Source organism: Planococcus citri, chromosome 1 (assembly GCF_950023065.1).
Source record: "Planococcus citri chromosome 1, ihPlaCitr1.1, whole genome shotgun sequence".
NCBI lineage: Eukaryota > Metazoa > Arthropoda > Insecta > Hemiptera > Pseudococcidae > Planococcus > Planococcus citri.
The window spans coordinates 75,840,719-75,860,350 of record NC_088677.1 but is presented as its reverse complement, the minus strand read 5'-3'; the positions used below and the strand labels follow the sequence as shown (position 1 = coordinate 75,860,350).

Genomic DNA, 19,632 nt, shown 5'->3' with positions numbered 1-19,632 from the left:
AGCTTAGGAAGGATATGGATTATCGTGATGGGTAAAATTTGCCAGAATTGTTTGTCAATATTGTTGCCAATATGGTACCTACATGTTTGCCCATTCTTGTACATGAAATTGGAATTGTTCAAAGGGTCGTTTGAATTTAAGAGGAATATTTGCAAGTCTTCCCTAAGGAAAAGCATATGAAGGTCCTTCCTCGAGTCATCAACGAATCTGACTTGGTTTCATAACCTACAGCCCGACATGAAAAAATCAGAGAGTAAAACCATCTGGGACTTGGAAGAACAAGTTTTCTGAGGAAAATTCAAATCATTTTACTTTCCGGAAAAAAGGAATCTAATAACTGCAATATTTTCGAAACAGTTTTAAGAAGTTCATTAAAAAACTATACATAGACTAAAAATTTTTAAGAAAAAAAAAACCAAAATAAAACAAGTTAGTTTAGTTGACCTGATTAAAGCACCTCGTGATTGAGAGTTTTGTCAGAAAGACCCCCCTCCCTCTCAAATACGGTCCAGTTCCAATTGAAAAATTGATGCTATTTGGATGAACTTCAGCAGCTTGTGACAACAATCCATCCCATAAAAACAAACAATCATAATAAAAAAATAGAAAAATCCCATTGAATCGCTCGTAAAACAAACTTCAAGTATAAATTACGCCATAATTTTGATCAAAAAACGTATTTTTAAAATAAATTGTCTACCTATTTAGGCAAGAGAAAAATGTTATTCGTCTTTCTCATCAAGAAAATGATGAAGCATTTTAACTTTATGCATGGAAGTTTTTTTTTGAAATTTCTTACAGCAATTTTGTATTTACTCACAACCTTTAAGAATCATTTTCTCGAAAATACCAAAAACGTGATCGCAGTTTTCGATATGTTGTTCTTAGTGCATAAAAACGAGCTGTTTTTGAAAACTTTTTTTGGAATTTTAATCCATGCTTTCGTACTTTTATTTCAATTGCAATTTTTTTAATTGATTTTTTGTATCATCAAAAGTGGTAAAACTGATTTTGGCACCATAAGCAAATATGTAGCTCTGAGAATGTAGACAAAAATGAGAAAAAATGGTGAACAGCAAAGTTAATTAGAACCACCAGCACACACATTTAAAATTTTAATTTGGCAGCTATTTTGAAAATATTTTCAAATGCTTCTCCCGCTCACAAAAAAGTCGTAGGGACCAGGGACCTCCGATTTGCGCCATTTCTCATCGTTTGATGACCTCTACCAACATGCAAAATATTTAAAAAAATCGTCGACCCTTCTTGCAAATTTTGGCTGATTTGACATGAAATGACCTTCTGTTTTTTTTTTCAAAATTGCTTAATGAATGTCTTGTTTTTTGACAAAATGCAAACAATCATCTTTCACCAAAATTTTCAAAAAAAAGGGCAAATGTTCAGCCAAAATTGCCGAAAAATCCTAATTTTTGTCCAAGAAGTCATTTTCAGCCAAAATTGTCAAAATATTGTGGTTTCTGCTTATAATGCCATAAGGTTCTGCTTTCTGCCTAAAAAACCCCAAGTCCTGTTTTTCCACAAATTCGCTGAAAAATGTGCAATTTTATGCAAAAATTGGTCACAAATTTCTGATTTTTGCCATAGGTGTCATCCTAATTATTAAAAAGTTTCGACTTGGTCAATATTGTCAAAAAGTCCTAATTTTTGTCAAAATTAATATGAAACTGATACACAATAAGGCCTTTTTCCAGACCTCGTTACGCACCCGCGGCACCCCTCATACATTTCTGTCTGGTTCAATATACCCAAACCCTCCATTCAGATATTTCTCAAACCCTCTCACCCTTTGTCGAGCTCATCAACCTGAAAAATTCCACTTCTACTCTTTTTCATTAATCACATAAAATTTCCGTCGCCTGATCCGTGGTCTCAAAGTAGGTAAGTATCATCGTCAGTATTTGCCAAAGTTCAAGGTCATCGACTCCCAAAATCAACTAGTCAATTTTTTTCAATCTATCTATAATCCCTCTGAAGATTGCCAAAAGAGGTCCTACTGAAAGTTCTATAAAGAGTTTGAAAAAATTTATTTATTTTTCAGATTTGGCCCTTGAATGTTCCTTAATATGCCGCCTCACTTTTTCAAAATTTCTACCAAACAACGAAGAGTCAGATGTTATTTTTGGTGGTTTTGCAATTTTGAAAAAAACATGATTTTCTTGAAAATCGTCAACAAAAAAGGGGACTTTTTGACAATTTTGTCAAAAAAATAATATTCAACATTCTTTAATTTTTTTTAAAAAATTAGAAAGCGAGTCGAAAGGGCCATATTTTTAAAAATAGATGAATATTTTGATTCAGCGATGGTTACTTCACTTACCAAACTTGTAAAAAAAATCATACAAATCAGAGGGCCTTCTCATTATTGATTCGAATTAAAATCAAATAATCCAAATGCGAGTAAAAATAAACACTCAAAATCACAAATGAATTTCCTATAATGAAATCTATCTCAAAACTCCCATTTGAAAATGTTGGCGGAAAATTTCTCCCCCCCCCCCCAAAAAAAGCCAAAAATTCGAGCTATTGTTCAACATTAAGTTCAACTTTGAAACGTTAATGAACGTTTTTGAAATTTTTCAAATTCAAAATTCATATCCATATAAGTCGACAATGAAAAGGTGCATCCCCCCCCCCCTCAAAACCGAATATTTGCCCTGAAGTACTTTTTTTTAAGTCACAAAAACCTCGACCTTTCCTTAATGAAGTTCCATTAAAAAAAATTCTGGCAAAAAATAAAAAATTTCAAGATTACCAAAATTTGCAAAAAATTTACAAAATGTGATCAACGTATTTTCTAGACTAAAAACTCGTATAGGTACGTAAAATTATACTGAAATTTCAAAAAATATTACTCGGATAAAAGAGTACAAATCTTCGAAAAATAGGTCAACATTTCAAATTATGTATTATACGTAATAGAAAATTAGCGAAAATTCACTCCGAAGTCATTAAAAATAACTGATAAAGAAAAATCATTCAAAAATTATACCTAACTGTTGATAATTCTTCAAAAATGGCAAAAAATTATCAGAAACATTTGTGACAACGACAGATGTTACCAATTATTCAGCGAGACACTTTCAAAAGTTTCAATTTCAAGGATGGGGAGTAGAGAGTCAAAATTTATTCAAGTCGGAATTTTTCATTCTCGAAGGAAACTGAAAGCAAGAAGGAGAAATCCAAAATTTTGAAAAGAGGAATAAATTTCAGTTTGATCGAAAAAATGATTTCATTTTTTGAAATTTTGTTTAAAAATTTGTACTTTTTGGCAATTTTGAAAATAATAAGACTTTTTGTTTATTTTAACCAAAGAAAAAAAAAAAAGAAGATAAAAGAGAACAGCAGAACACTCGAGGAAAAAAAGCACAGGATGTCTAAAAATCGACAAAAATGACATTGAAAATCGTTGAAAAATCGAGAAAAAATTAATTCACAAAACACATTTACACAAATATAAAAACTGTCTATACTTAAATGATCAAAAATCTATGAAAAAATGACCAAATCTCCAGAAAATTTTCAAAAATAACTTAAAAATCAGAAAACAACAGCAAAGTTTTTGGAATTATTGAAATTAAAAAAACTACATAAAATAACCATTGAAAAAATCATGTGAAATTATCGAAATAAAAAGAGCAAAAATTGGTAGGTACAAAATTCGTGAAAATGAAAAAAAATAACATATTCCATCAAAATTAAAATCAAAAAAATCATGCAATAATGCTTAAAAAATCCAAAAAAGTAGGAAAATTTTCTGAAAAATTATGCAACCTGACCACGAATTTTGAGAAAATCCAAGTTAAAGTTGAAGACGTAGATTTATAATTGGATAAAAAAAATGGAGAAAAATCATTCGAATTAAATTAAAGTCTTAACCAGCACTGCACTGAGGTGTAGGTAATAAGTAAACTGCAAGCACGACTTACCATCAATCAGGAAATACCTCAGTAACTTCAGATTAATTTGTATCGTGCCAGTAAAAGTTATAAAATAAGATAGGTACTTAGTTCATTACGTCAAAGGCGATGGTCCCTGTAGTACATAGATCTAGATACCAAATACGATCCATTATCACCGATAAAAGAAAAAAAATGACCTCTCTTTCTTTTCCTCATCCTTTTTATTACACGTGTAGGTAGCTAAAATAGTTCATATATCGTTTAAACTAATCATTCGAGGCCATTACCGCAAACACTTTCTTAATGATCTATATGCAATAAATTAAAATTTATTAGAAAAAAATTAGAGGAAGTAATATTCTCGCTCATATGGGTACGTAACAACCACTTTTAAAACATTGCATAGGCCTCTGAGTAGTTTTTCTTACGGATGTGCGATTTGCACGGATTCATTTACAGAGAAGTAGGTACTTACAATCGTTGGTCAAAGTACATAATAATTTACACCATAATAACCCATCATCAAATTAAAGTATCAATCGTGTGTAATCTAGCGAGCTATATCACAATACCAATTGAACGTCATTAATTGGACCATTACACAATATTTCTGAGAACATCTTCATAATAGGTAGGTATAAATTTTACCCATATTTAATGTACACGTCCATCCAGATGTGCTCTTAGTCCTACAGGTGCCGCAGGTGGCTTTAATTGATTCAACACGATAAACCCATGGCGAAAAAATTTTCACACGCGGGTAAATTTCCAACAACTATCCTTTTCCAATGACGAACTTATTGCTACCTACAAATATCTCGTACAGGTATCTTTTTACCTACAGGAATATATCAACTGTTAATAGAGTTGAAGGAATTACACAATTTAGACAACTTTACCTAGGTACTCTTAGCCTTTAATAAACCTACACGTCATAAAAAAATTAATGTGTCTAACGTACCGAACACGTTTCATGCTCTCAAAATAATGTTAAGGTGTCTTCGTACGTACATTACACATTTTCTCTATCTACCTACTACCTATTCTACGAGTTAACATTTTTATTATAATATCGAATTGCTCTAGAGCGGTCATAATCTCGTATTATTATAATTTACACGGTATTATGTACTCTTACGTTAGGGCCGACGACGTCGAATGGCATGGGCATTTGTACAATGCTTATTCGATGAACCGACATGCCACTGCTATGAATGGATATCGAAGGACGACGAATGTCTCATCACAGCAACGTGATCCCAGTAAAAATACTAAATAGCCCTACGTACATAATTGTGACCTCTTTAACACCGCGAAACGTACGTACAAAGCGCTATTAATTTTCAAATTATTGCTCAGAAATGAACGCGAGTCGTTTATGAGTAGACGTTTCAAGTTCGGTTGTTGCGAAGCTGATCTGGATACTGGATAGGTTAATTTTTACGATAGATATAGATACGAGTAGGTACTTTGGCGAAGATGAAGGCACACTGGACTTGAGTTTAGACTGGATAAAGACAAATTAAAAGAAGACGCTAAGATATACCACCCCTGCAAATTTCATGTTCGATTTATTGACAAATTTTTAAAACCTCAAATTGAGCATGCGCAGCTGAAATTTGGAATTATGCCCTATTTTCAACCTCAAGTAAATCGATTCGTTTTAGAGCCTCTTGCGAAATTTTGGATCCTCCAGTTATCTAAACAAATCCCAAAAATGGACTTTGAAAAATTCCGCGTTAGAATTCTCTGGAAAAGGTGATTCACGAGTAGGTACGATCGAGTAGGTAGGTACATTGATTAATCATCGTCAATATAATTTTTTCAACGCAAGATGGTTCCTCATACGTGTACCTACGTTGTGTACACAGCAGGTAAGATCAGCGCGTTAAATTCAGGTAAGACGTGAAACATATATTCGCAGATTTACGGCTAACAGACTCGTGTATTTCGTATTTTTGAACTGAAGAAAACACAACTTGATACCAAACGTTCGTTTTTGAGACCCCTTAAAAATGAAAATCTTCCTTATATCCATTTTGAACTGGATTTCATTCTTTCGTCATGCAACAGTAGGTAAGAATTTCTCATTAAATTTATTTTAATAGGTAGGTAAGTAAGCTTGATTTTTCAAAACAGACTTATTTTTGAGTCGATTATTGAATAATATATCACAAGTACCTCCCAAAGCACCTAAATTAAAAATCATCAATTCAAACTTACCTATACCAATATTCATCTCGAACTAAATTCATAAATTTTTACTGCGTACAGATGCTCAAAATCAGTTTGAACCGTTCATCCTGTTAAAATCCGAAAGAAATTCTCAGGAAATATCAACAGAATCCATTCCTTCATTGAGTAACGAGAATATCATCACACTGTGTCCACCTGAAACAGAAGACGATAAGAGAAATTTAGACACAATTTCTACAACTTATCCTTTTGCGAAGTATTCCCTCTACCAGAAAACCTTCGATCAAGATCAGCCTAAACATTGCACGGAGCAAATTAAACCGTGGCTCGAACATAATGAAAATTTATGCGGCACGTCGTCAGACCACAAAGTATACTTGATGGGATTTTACGTGAGTCTGAATTAACTAATAAAATAAATACAGAAATTTAAAGAAAGAAAAAAAATCTGCTGTTATATTGTGGGGTTTTGCCATTCTACACACCTGTTGGAAACAAAACAACTGGACCTATATTTACCCTAAATTTTATTGAACTGGCCCAAAACGCGTCTCTACAGCCTCTATTTTGTGTTCTTCGGTAAGAACTCGGCGCTCCTTCCCAATACCTCCATTTTCCACAAAAACTGATTACTCTAGCAGAAACTACGAGTGGGTACGTCCTCTTGTCAATAAATAACATTTAGAAAATGACACGATATAGGTACAGGGTGTCTACTGGATTTGAAAAATCAAATTCCTTGCTATTTCCTTGTTTTTTTTCCTTGCTTCAAATTTGAGTTTAAAAAGACATCCCCCCAAATTATTTTTCAATTGTCACATTAGCAGAAAACAATTATCAAAAGGGAAAATGAACAGAAATTTTTCTTTTGGTACAGGTACTGAAATCAAAAATTCGTACCTTTTTTCGTCGTTTTTGTGATTTATTCAGTTTTTGAACTTTGAAAATTGAATCTAAGACGAGAAGAGAAGGGCGAAGATTTTAACAATTCAGAGCAGTAAGATCTGTTGAGAAGAAGCTTCAATGCTAAAATTTCGTGCTTTTCAACGTTTTTGAAAGAAATTTCCCACCTTTCATTGCTATTTTGTGCTGCATAATAATATATACAATTTTGCGTTTTTTGAGGTACATATATATATACAACCCTGAAATTTTATAACTTCCGATTTCAAAGCAAAGTAATAAGGGCAAACGCTTTTGAAAATTGATAATAATTAAAGAAGTATAAGACCATTATTTTCTATTTGAATGTTTTTTTCAATTTTCACTTTTTGCTTTTGACATGTTTAATTGAAGACTAATTTGTCACACAAAATAATTTAGGAAAGACGAAATGATTCAGCCCGAGCAAAGCGAGGGCGAAAGCTTTTGAAAATTTATGATTCAAAAAGTAGAAACTGGTGGGGGAAATCATCCGAAAATGCGAAAATAAATTCAAAAATACCATAAAATAAACATTTTAGGATTTTTGAATTTTTGATTTCTTTGATGGCACAAATGTATAAACTAATCTGTGCCATCAAAGAAATCAAAAATTCAAAAATCCTAAAATGTTTATTTTATGGTATTTTTGAATTTATTTTCGCATTTTCCAATGATTTCTCCACGGGATAATTTTCTCCCACTACAAAATCAGCTATTTTTAATGAGAAAAATTACAAGAAAAACAATGGAAAATGCATTATGAAATTGAAAATTCAAGAGAACCTTTTCTGAAAATTCCTTCACTGAAAGAAATGATTTTCAAAACGCTTAATTCAGTCCCAAAATTGATGTAATGGTTACTGCACAGTACAGTAATTTTCAAATTACCTCATTTTGATGCCATGATTACATAGTTTAAATCAGAGAATGCATCAAATAATGGAAGAAGTACATCGCCAGGATGGATTTATTGCATCACCAAGTTTCTCTGTATGAGAATGTACTTATAGTGAGAACTGTCAGCGCAGTACTCAGTACAGTACACTCTCGATAACTCGAAATCCAAGGGGAATGGTCGTTCATTCGGCTTATAGAGGTTTTCGAGATAATCAGTTTCGAGTTATGCAGGTAAGATTTTGAGAGCGTTCGAGTTATAGAGGTCTTACGAAGTGAATGACTTGAGAGATATGTAAGTGCATAAAAGATAGAAGTATGAATTGAAATGATCGAGTTATAGAGGTAAACGCCAGACAACGTACTACTTATAGAGGCTTTCTCACTATTTTTGGCAAAAGTTTAGCTTGGAGTTACAACTGAGATATTTAAGTGCATGAAAGATAGAAGGAAGAATTGAAAAATATTCGAGTTATAGAGGTAAACGCCCGACAACGTACGAGTTATACAGGGTGTTTCACGGGAAACCGACGATTCTAAAATTGAAATACTCGGAAACTACTTGGTGAAAAAATTCAAAATTTTTATGCTGGGTTCCCAATAACATCAATTTTATGTATGCTATAAAACATCCACGTAATGTTGACTATCAGCGGCAACACACGCTCTCAATCTTTTCACCCAATTTTTTCATGTTTTTTGCAAAACATCCAGTATAATTCTCGATTTTTATCAGCAATCCCCATTTTAAATTGCTCCAAATCTAGCAGACAGTCTTTGTATACACATGACTTTAAATATCCCCACAAATAAAAATCCTGAACAGTCAGGTTGGGTGAAGCCACTCCATTTCCACGCGCTTTGAAAAAACGGCCATCAAAAGGTTCACGGAGAATATTCAAGATTTCGCGGGTATTATGGCACATAGCCCCATGCTGTTCGAACCAAATCGATCATAAACGTCTGTGCCACACCAGGGAAGGGAGTAGGGAGGTGTTTATCATGTCTAGGTACCGCGCAGTGTTGACATTTCCGCCAAAGAAAAACAGGCCAATAATCTCCCATGAAGCAACACCTATCCATACAGTCACACGCTGATCGTGTAAGGGTTTCTCCTCGCTCATCAGCGGAAAATTGGCCGTTGGACCACCGTAGCAATAGTTCTGCTTGATATCAGCACCCATGTGATGATAATTTGCCTCAATTGTCATTAAAATTTTGTTAAAATCGATTTTTTTTCATCTTCAATTTTTTTGAGAATTTCACTTCACCGCAAAAATGATTTCTTCTTTCGTTCAATATGCCAAGGTACTGAGAGCGCGGTGGCTGTAACCAACCATAAGAGGGTAAAATTGATGTTATTGGCTACCCAGGAACACCGCCACCTCCGTGATATCTTCATTTTTCAGGGAGATTTTCAATTTTAGAATCGTCTGTTTCCCGTGAAACACCCTGTAGAGGCTTTCTCGCTATTTTCGTCAAAATTTTAGCTTCGAGTTATGACTGGTTTGTATAGTCAATTTCGACTTATCCGAGTAAAGTTAACATTGAGTGTTATGGAGATTTCAAGGGGAATGGAGGTTGATTCGGCTAATAGAGGTTTTCGAGTTAGAGAGTTTCGAGTTATCGAGAGTGTACTGTACATCATTTTTGTAAATCAATTCATTAATAACTGGTAAGCATTCCCATCCCATTCCCAAACAGTGATAAACCTATAAATACTTTGAGGGCCTGAATCAAATATTCTACTCGCGGCCATGTCTTTAAGTGCAGGTGGTTAGGAACGAAAGGTCACAGGTTCAAATCCCCATTAGGTAGGAAAATTTTTGTAAGGAAATTGGGTTTTGAAAAATTTGTTGTAGTGAGAATTATCTAGATGTGCAGAGAAACTTGAAATTGATAGTAGAGGAGAAGGTACAATTATGGACCCAGGTACAAATATGGACCCCCCATGGTTTAGTGTACATCCACTAGCGCAACGGTCATTCTGGGTACTAAAAAATATACTAGTAGTGTAGTATGGATGATCCAAGTACTTATTTTGGATCCATGCAAACTTGGGTGTCTCTCATCAGCAATTGTTTTTGTTTGCGCATTATTTTCTTCACAATGGAAAATTTTACAAGTTTTTCATTCGGTAATTCATCAACTTCAAATAAAGTTTGGAAAAAAAATTATTAGCGAAGTAAGTAGCTTACAATGTGTACTTTCAAAATATACTTTCATATTTGTCTTTACATTAACTGATTTTCATAATTTTTTTCATTTTTCTTAAACTGCGCCGATTTTTTTCATGGGTATAAATATGGACCCCTAAATTTTTTTACTTAATTTTGATTCAATATTTTTTAGAATGTCGAGAAAAGTGTTATTAGCAAAGAAGACAAGTCCAAAATGTTGAAAATGGAACCATGATTTTTCATTTTTCATAAGCTTGGCCAATTTTTTGCATGGGTATAAATATGGACCCCTAAATTTTTTTTCATCTAATTTTGATTCAATGGTTTTTAGAATATCGAGAAAAGTGTTATTAATAAAGAAGACAAGTCCAAAGCATCGAAAAACATCTTCAAATAAATTTTTGTTCAATTTTCTGAAATTTTTATTCATTTTTTGAGGGGGTCCATATTTGTACCCGAGTCCATATTTGTACCATTTTATGTCACTTTTCTAAATTTCAAATTTCTCTGTGAGTTTTCAACAAAAAAAAAAAAAATTTTTACACAATATACTAGAGTCTTTCGCCTTTTGAATGGTATATTCAAAAAAAAAATTTGATGATTTTTTCTACCCTTTAAAGCCAAAAAGCTAGAGGGGGTCCATATTTGTACCTTCTCCTCTACCTAACAGAGCTCGACCCGGTCCAAATACCAAATATACCTGGTGCTGGGTCAGGGTAAACTGTGGCCGAGTACAATACCGTACTCCTACTTGTATTCGGTTCAATTTTCAATGACAGATACGGTCGGTAACCAAGTAGTCCTGGGTACTGTGTTATTGTCAAGTGTCAACTTGCTAGTGTATTACATCACTCAATGCATTCATTCATTCATTCATTTCATATCATGTACATCACACAAACACCTACACAACACACACACACACATACAAATTCTCATCATTTGATTCTAAATTGAAATGAGTCATAGCTGATGCATATGTTGTCAAAGGCCAACCAGGGACAGGATAGTCCCAGTCCTGGGTTTGTCTTCATCAAACCAGGTACCCAGGAGTACTCGGTATTCGCTTCAACCGAATACAAATACGAGTATACCTGGGTATTACTCTGTCCCAGTTTGAGCTCTGGTACCTACCCCCCCCCCCCATTTTAAATATTGTTGAATAAAGGCGATGGAATGGTTACTGCACTTCTGTGTAATAGTTACTTCTCTAAATATGCACTGATTAATGCATTTCATTCCTATACCAAAATTACTGCGTTTGAGTGCATTGTGTTATTGTAACTACTATTACCTACTGTTTATTTCTGGCACTACACGAATTGTGTCCTAAAAGTACGAAAAGGCACGAATTGCGTCCCAAGAAATATTTTGCTGGGCACGAATTGCGCCCCAAAGCAACCCTTTCGAGACCATTAGAATTAGACACGAATTGTGTCCCAAGGTTAGGGTGTTGAATAGGTTGGATGGTCGTTTGTAGAGAAATAGGAAGAATGCGTACAAATTAACGTATACGAATATGCGTTATCCTGACTTTGTTGGGACCTTTTTGCTTTTCTTTTTTGGAGCTGAAATTTCTAAAAAAAATCATTCAAATTATGAAAATTTTGAACCAAAAAAAAATCAACCTCCTCCCATGAAAAATCATTGTTTGTTTACTTATAAAAGTACAAATTTTCAAAAGCTTTTGCCCTTGCTATGCTGGGCCAATTTGTTTATTAGTTTTCATTTTTATAAAACAAAGAAATTCTGCTTGAGGCTTCTAAAAATTAAAAAATTTATATCAATTGGCAAAATTGTCTTCTCACATTTTATTTCACATTAAAAAACTCAATGTTTTAATCGGCAAAATCGGTATTTTTTGTCATATCAGTCGGCAAATTTTTGGTCGAATACCCCCCCCCCCCCAAGAAAATGCCTTGTTTCGTCCCTGGAAAAAAGTTTGTAAATTTTGACATTGGTGGTTTTTTGAACAACCTCCTCTACGCACAATTTTTTTCAGCATTTTTTTTGTTTTTATTTAAAACCCTGGGACCCTAGTGTTGTGTTTTCAATTCTTTTAGAGTTAAAGCGTATGGATGTCAAGTTCATTTGAAATAACATTGGTAATGCAAGACGTAAGGTACGACCTACTTTCTGGATACATTTTTTTTTAAATTTTGAGCCACTTCTTCTGTCTAAAATATACCTGCCCCAGCGGACGCAATTCGTGCCTGTTTGGGACGCAATTCGAGCCTACCCATTTGTACCACCCGTGGTGCGGGATGCAATTTGTGTCCAGCCTTATTTCTTTCAGTGTTGCTATTACACAGAAATTGTCAAAATCCCTGCTATTTTCCTGCTTCCTAGCTACATCAAGTAAAATCCTTGCTATTTCCTTGTTTTCCTTGCCAGTAGACACCCTGAGGTACCTACCTGTATAATTATGCATTGACAAAAGGTGAAAAACACACTAAAAAAATTTCAGCATCACAAAACAGTTTTTTGGTCTCATGTAATGCATGTTTTCATTGAAAAATACATTGGAAAACATTTTTTTCCTGACAGATTGCGCTACAATTACCTATGAGTTCTGGTGCTGCGCTGGTCCAAATTGCGGACTGGTCCATAATTGGCACCTTCACTCTTACCCAAAGCTGGTGTGACTGTATTAGTGCTAGCTGATTTTCCTAAATCATGAGGGGTCCATATTTGTACCTTCTCCTGTGGTATTTTTTCGTACCCCCACAATAATTGTACAATATTGCACATGTTTCATGTACCTACAGCATTGCGGATCAGTTGTACATCATCTCAAAGAATTTCGCAAGAAAAAAACCAAACAACACTTAATCGCCAAGTTCCGATCGTTTATGGGCTTGAAAAGACCTGGTCGAGATTTGTTGAAATTTTTCTTCCCAATTTACCAAATTTGCATTGATACGTCGAATGAAAAAATTATATGGACGAAGCACACCATTAGGACACCAGCAATGTTTGCGGACAGTGAAGAAAAATTACAACGTGAAACAGGTGGAGATATTGAAATCAGTACTGATCCGTTTCAATTTCAAGCCAATACTTTCACAGATCTGAAGCAGAAATTATTTGACATGCAAGATGTATGCGTTTTTAAAATCAATTCTTCAACAAAATAAAATCATAATGAACGCTAATCTTTCGAAAAATGATTTCAGAAATCCGACAAAATGGTTGTAAATTTCCTCGTGCCGAATGAACATGTAGCATTGAGGGTATGGAGAAACGCTGTAAATCATTACATCAATGTAGCTCCCCTCTGGGAAAAACTGGAAAAATTAATGACCGCCATTAATCAAGGAATAAGGAAAATAGCTTTGAAATTACACTCGAATGAACTGAAATTGGTTATTCGCACCGGAGTGGTCAATTCCATAGGCGATGAACAATTGACCCAAGTTAATGATCAATTTCAAAACAATATTTGGTACAAAATACTTCAAGTTGAACATAACTTAACAGGGGCGTTGGTAGTTTTACATAACACACCAAATTCGCCACCGCAAAAGAAAATATGCGAAACAGAAATGCCTTGTAATTTAAAAATGTGGTATGAAAAAAAAGATGACGACGATGAAGATATTTCTGATGAGATTTTCGATTACGCATATTGTTGCAATGCCAGAAGTCACGAGGTTGAAAAATTATTTAAAATTAAAATTCCGTACATAATACCAGCACCTTTGATTCTCGATGATTTTTTTAAAGAAAGTTTGGAAGGGCATGGAAATATTCTAAATGAGGAGAAAACGACCCAAATAGCGAAGAAAAAGATCACCAAATAACGGATGTCAAAATGGAAAAAAATTAAATTTTGGTGTGAATTTAGCCAATATTTTAAATGAACTATTTTTAGAATTTTTCGTTCAATGATTTTGTTTGCTTCAAATTCAATATAATACCTACATACAGATTTGGGAAACACCCGAAAATAGCTTTAAGTAGGTATCTACGTACATTATAAGAATTTCAACTTTCCCGCCATTTTTTTATCTATTTGAAAAAACAAATAAAGCATGTTTGCACTCTTTCAAAGCTTTTCAAAATTCATGTTATTGCAGGGCTTACTCCAAACTTGACAAATAAGTTTGAAAGAGTTTTTCATTTGATGCAGAAGAAGAGATGAAATACTACCTATCGAAACTTCTGCAAAGAATATGCTTTGCCAGATGAATATGTAGGTGACATGGAGTCTATATCCTTTATATTTGGCAATTTCTCAGGTAGAAATTAATACTTTTGATGAGTGTAGTAATGTAGAACCATCCCTTATAAATTATCAAGACTTCCTCCAATTCCAGAATCTCTCATACATATGTCATATATTATCATTTTCTCCTTGCCCAAATTTTTAGTTTTGTTTTGGGGTGGGGGATGCGATTTTGAAAAAGAAAAAAAATTGACAAAAAGAAGTTAGGTAAGTATTTAGAAAAGTTTTGACCCAAAAATCGGAACTTTTGCAAAATTTTCATTTTTTGTCATTTTTAAAATTATTTTTGAAGGCAATGCGCATGCGGCACTTTCTCAAGGGATGGCATAGGTAATTTGTTTTTTTGTCGGAACCAATATCAAATCATCAACAATAACAAATAACACATTCCGCATCGCTTGGCTCGAATTCTTTTATAATTTTATCTTTTAATGTAGTATAAGGACTTACAGTTGGCGGATTGTTTATTAAGTATATCGAATACGCAACTCGTTATTTCGTGTGGTACTGACGCAACCATATGATCAAATTTATCCTCCTCAGATGTAATTTTCGCCAGTTTAAATCGAGTTTCTACCTGCTTTACCCATGTTGTAATGCCACCAGGAGCGTTGACTTTATAATCTGGAATGAGAATGTTATAGTAACAGTTTTGATCTCTGGAGCCACTATTTTCTGCAGCAGTTTCAGGCATGACGTAAAAAGTGATTAACAATAATATTAAATTCATAAAAATATTGTCTGTGTCGGGGTTACCAAATCGTTACCTTAGTTGCAAAGTAGCGTATGTCCATCTCTAACTTGATACTTTGTGTAAAAGTGCTTTCAATCTGGAGCGCCATCTATTGGGTTTTAGTGGTAGCCAATGGGTAGGTATGCTGGCGGGACATGTCTCCGACATACCTACCCATTGGCTACCACTAAAACCCAATAGATGGCACTCCAGATTGAAAGCACTTTTACATGAAGTATCAAGTTAACAGATGGACATATGCTACTTTGCAACTAAGGCAACGAAATGTCGGAACCAATATCAAATCATCAACAATAACAAATCCACTATATTTATATTTTAGCGTTTTCGCGCGGCCAATTATATCTCGCCATCTCACCACATTTTTTTTTTGAAAAGGTGGAATTTCTCATAATTGCAATGTGAAAATCGAAAAATTGCTCTAGACACTGAAATATGTATCAACTGCAGCAGCTGAAAATTTTATCGGGGGCTAGTCTCTAGAGTTCATAATTTTGCCCGGTTTTTCAAAATTGCCATCGATGAAAATCGAAAAATCGCTCTGAAAAATCGAAATATCAACTTGAGCAGCTGAAATTTGAGGTTAGGCTACATTTGGTATCATTTATCCAGTAGTGCAAGAATCGTTGGAATCGGTGAATATCACCTAAGGCACCTCTCTTATTATAGATTCAACAATGCCTTTCTCAAAACCTATGGTTTATTTGCCAAAAGAATTGTTTAGGTAATTAGGTATGGTTTTGAAAAATTCCGCATTAGCGTTCTGTAGAAGAGGAGTTCCATGTGCAGGTAGGTAAGAGTACGTGTTCATTGATCAATCATCGTCAAAAAATTTTCAACGCAAGATGTTTCTCGTACCTACGTGTGTACACAGCAGGTATAGATCTACGCGTTAAATTCAGGTAAGTAAGACGTGCAATATTCGCAGATTAACGACAAACAGATTCGCGTAGGTATTTCATATTTTCGCCCAAATGAGAAACAGATCTTAATACCGAACGTTCATCGTTTTTGAAAACTTTTAAAAAAATGAAAATCTTCCTTATATCCATCTTGAACTGGATTTCATTCCTTCATGTATCAGTAGGTAAGAGTTTTCATGCAATTTATTTTAATCTACCAATTTGTTCTAATTTTTTCTATGTACTGCATTTATTTTAATTGGTAGGTAAGCTTTCTTTTCAAAAATGGACTAATATTTTCAAGTTTAATAATAAATCATTCCCTAAGATGATAGTACATGTATACAAGTGATTAAAAAACCAATCAATTTGAACTTACCCATGTTCATCTCGAACTAAATTCATAATTTTTCACTGCGAACAGATGCTCAAAATCATTTCGATCCATTTCTATTATATTTCGACAAAAAAGCAGTGAGACATTATACATTACCAACAGAAACCATTCCATCAATGAGTGAAGAGCATATCATCACATTGTGTCCAACTGAAACAGAAGTTGATAAACGAAATTCAGACACAATTTCTGCAGCTTATCCCTTTGCCAAGTATTGCCTCTATACGAAAACCTTTGGTCAAGATCAGCCTAAACATTGCACGGAGCAGCCAAAACCGTGGCTAGAAGATAATGAAAAATTATGTGGCAAGTCACCATCAGACCACAAAGAATACGCGTTCGGATTTTATGTGAGTCTGAATTAGCTGATATACATACATAGGTACCTAATTAGAGTTTTCTTTTTCAAAAGAATCTACTCTTATATCGGAGGGTTTTGCCATTCTGCGCACATCTGTTGGAAATAATATGTAGAATAACTGGAAACCCATTTACTTAACCTCAATTTTATTTTATTGAACTGACCCCAAAAGCATCCCGAAAGCGAATGCCTCCATTTTGTGCCCATTCGATGAGAACTTGCCACGGCAATTGGAGAGGGCTCAGATTGAAAAAGTAAGGTTATACCAAACCTGTGTCCAAATTCTGAGTACATGATGCATTCTTTTGGTGTCCTGTAATGAGACACATTTATCAAATACGAAGGCATTTCGTCGTACCCCAAAAATACCTAATTGTACATATAACTTATTTTGTATATGAGGCAACGTTTCAATTATTGGTCACTTTTCTTCAATGAGCTCTAGACTCTACTTCAAAAACTATACGTTTATTGTAACTTAGTAGAAGAGAACCAAATTGGCCTAAGCGAAGCGAGGGCAAAATCTTAGGAAAAAAATGAGAATTTTGAGGATAGATCGGCGATTTTGTCGGCAAATGAACAATAATTAAATACATGATTGTAAAAAATTTGAATTTTTGAAAACTGAAACTAAAATATTGTTGGAATTTTTGTATTTTCCTAACTTTCTTGAATTTCTCACAATTTCCCAAGTTTTTCCTACTTTCGCGGAACCGGAGGGGGGGGGGCAAACTGTCGCCCCTTAGCCCCCTTTTGCTTCGTACCTGAGGTCAAAAAACGAAGGGGGGGGTCATCCATCAAAGTCCACAAAACATTACTTCTTTAAACAGCAATTTTTTACATACCTACTTCGTTTTTCTGGTATCATTTTAATATTTTTTAAACGTTTATTTCTGTCGGTGAAATGCCTGTTTTCGATAGAAAAATTTTGTAGTGCATTGCCTTATATAGCAGTGGAAAGTAATAAAATGTCGTGAATTTTTTAATTCGTCGTTTGATACATTATTTTGTGGTTCTTTTATGTCGGGGTGAGCTCTTTACTGTCGGGAATTTCCAATTTAGTCGTGAAAATGATTTTTCTGGCGTGAAAGTGCCTATGCTTGTCGTGCTGACGCCCTTTTTTGTCGTGGTATTAAATCACACCCAAATAATTATAAGTTCTGACGACTTACCTACCCCAATTTGGGGGAAGTCCGAACAGGCCCAGCTTTGCGGGGTGTAGCTCAAAATCAAAGCATCCTAGCAAAAAATTTCATGTAAGTAAACAAAATTGTAGAAAATTTAATTTACTATCAGATTACCGCCATCAGATTTTTACGACATACAGTTTGTCCAGTATTTGTGTGAAAATCTAAAAGGTAGAAAATCTGTATTTGAAAACAAATACAAAACAATAACAAAATACAATCGAACCAAAGACATAATATACAATGAAACTGGACTACCTAAAATTACATTGTCACAACAATTAAAAATTCATTGTGAAAAAAGACACTTGACTACAAACGTGTTTTTTGCCGGCTGCATCCCCACTAAGTACCAACTTCTGCCAGGTATGTATGGATAGAGGAGTGTAGTACCCAAAAAAAAAAAAAAAAATAGATTTATGTAACTTGAAAATTATTTACCTATCTGTGACACACATCACATTGAAGTTGACCCATTTCAAAGACCTATATGGCCCATAATTGAGACATTGTCAGTGATTGCCTTATGTTTCATGTACAGAATTGTGGTCCAATGGCACGTTTGGAAGAACTTCGCCAGAGAAAAACCGAACAAAAATTGATCAATAGGTTTCAAACCTATATGACCTGGAAAAAAAATGACAAATTTGGCCGAAATACCCTGCCACTTTTCTATCCCATTTACGAAATGTGCATTGATACGTCGAATGAAGAAACTATGTGGACAAAGCACACCATCATGACAACAGCGATATTTCAGGGCGATGAAGAAAAATTACAACTTGAAACAGGTGGAGATATTGAAATTAGCACCGATCCGTATCAATTTCCAGCTAATATGTACTTTCACAGATCGGAACCAGAAATTTGACACACAAGATGAAGTAAGCGCTTTAAAAATCAATTCCTCAACAAAATAAAATCATAACGAACACAAATCTTTCGAAATTGATTTCAGAAATCCGACAAAATGGTTGCAAATTTCCTCGTGCCAAAAGAACATGTTGCATTGAGAGTATGGAGAAACGCTATAAATCATTTTCTCAACGTAGCTCCTCTCTGGGATAAGCTGGAAAAATTAATGACCGCCATTAATCAAGGAATAAGGAAAATAGCTTTGAAATTACACTCGAATGAACTGAAATTGGTTATTCGCACCGGAGTGGTCAATTCCATAGGCGATGAACAATTGACCCAAGTTAATGATCAATTTCAAAACAATATTTGGTACAAAATACTTCAAGTTGAACATAACTTAACAGGGGCGTTGGTAGTTTTACATAACACACCAAATTCGCCACCGCAAAAGAAAATATGCGAAACAGAAATGCCTTGTAATTTAAAAATGTGGTATGAAAAAAAAGATGACGACGATGAAGATATTTCTGATGAGATTTTCGATTACGCATATTGTTGCAATGCCAGAAGTCACGAGGTTGAAAAATTATTTAAAATTAAAATTCCGTACATAATACCAGCACCTTTGATTCTCGATGATTTTTTTAAAGAAAGTTTGGAAGGGCATGGAAATATTCTAAATGAGGAGAAAACGACCCAAATAGCGAAGAAAAAGATCACCAAATAACGGATGTCAAAATGGAAAAAAATTAAATTTTGGTGTGAATTTAGCCAATATTTTAAATGAACTATTTTTAGAATTTTTCGTTCAATGATTTTGTTTGCTTCAAA

At 34.2% G+C, this 19,632-nt stretch overlaps 1 protein-coding gene across 1 annotated transcript; it reads left to right on the top strand.

The window, feature by feature from the left end:
• The first annotated feature begins 5,783 nt into the window (after positions 1-5,783).
• Positions 5,784-14,184, top strand: LOC135842623 (uncharacterized). The gene is made up of 4 exons (XM_065360168.1): positions 5,784-5,996; positions 6,195-6,508; positions 12,883-13,215; positions 13,291-14,184. Exons 1-4 carry the CDS (start codon positions 5,936-5,938, stop codon positions 13,915-13,917), a joined length of 1,335 nt encoding a protein of 444 aa, XP_065216240.1. The 5' UTR covers positions 5,784-5,935; the 3' UTR covers positions 13,918-14,184.
• The last annotated feature ends 5,448 nt before the right edge of the window (positions 14,185-19,632 follow it).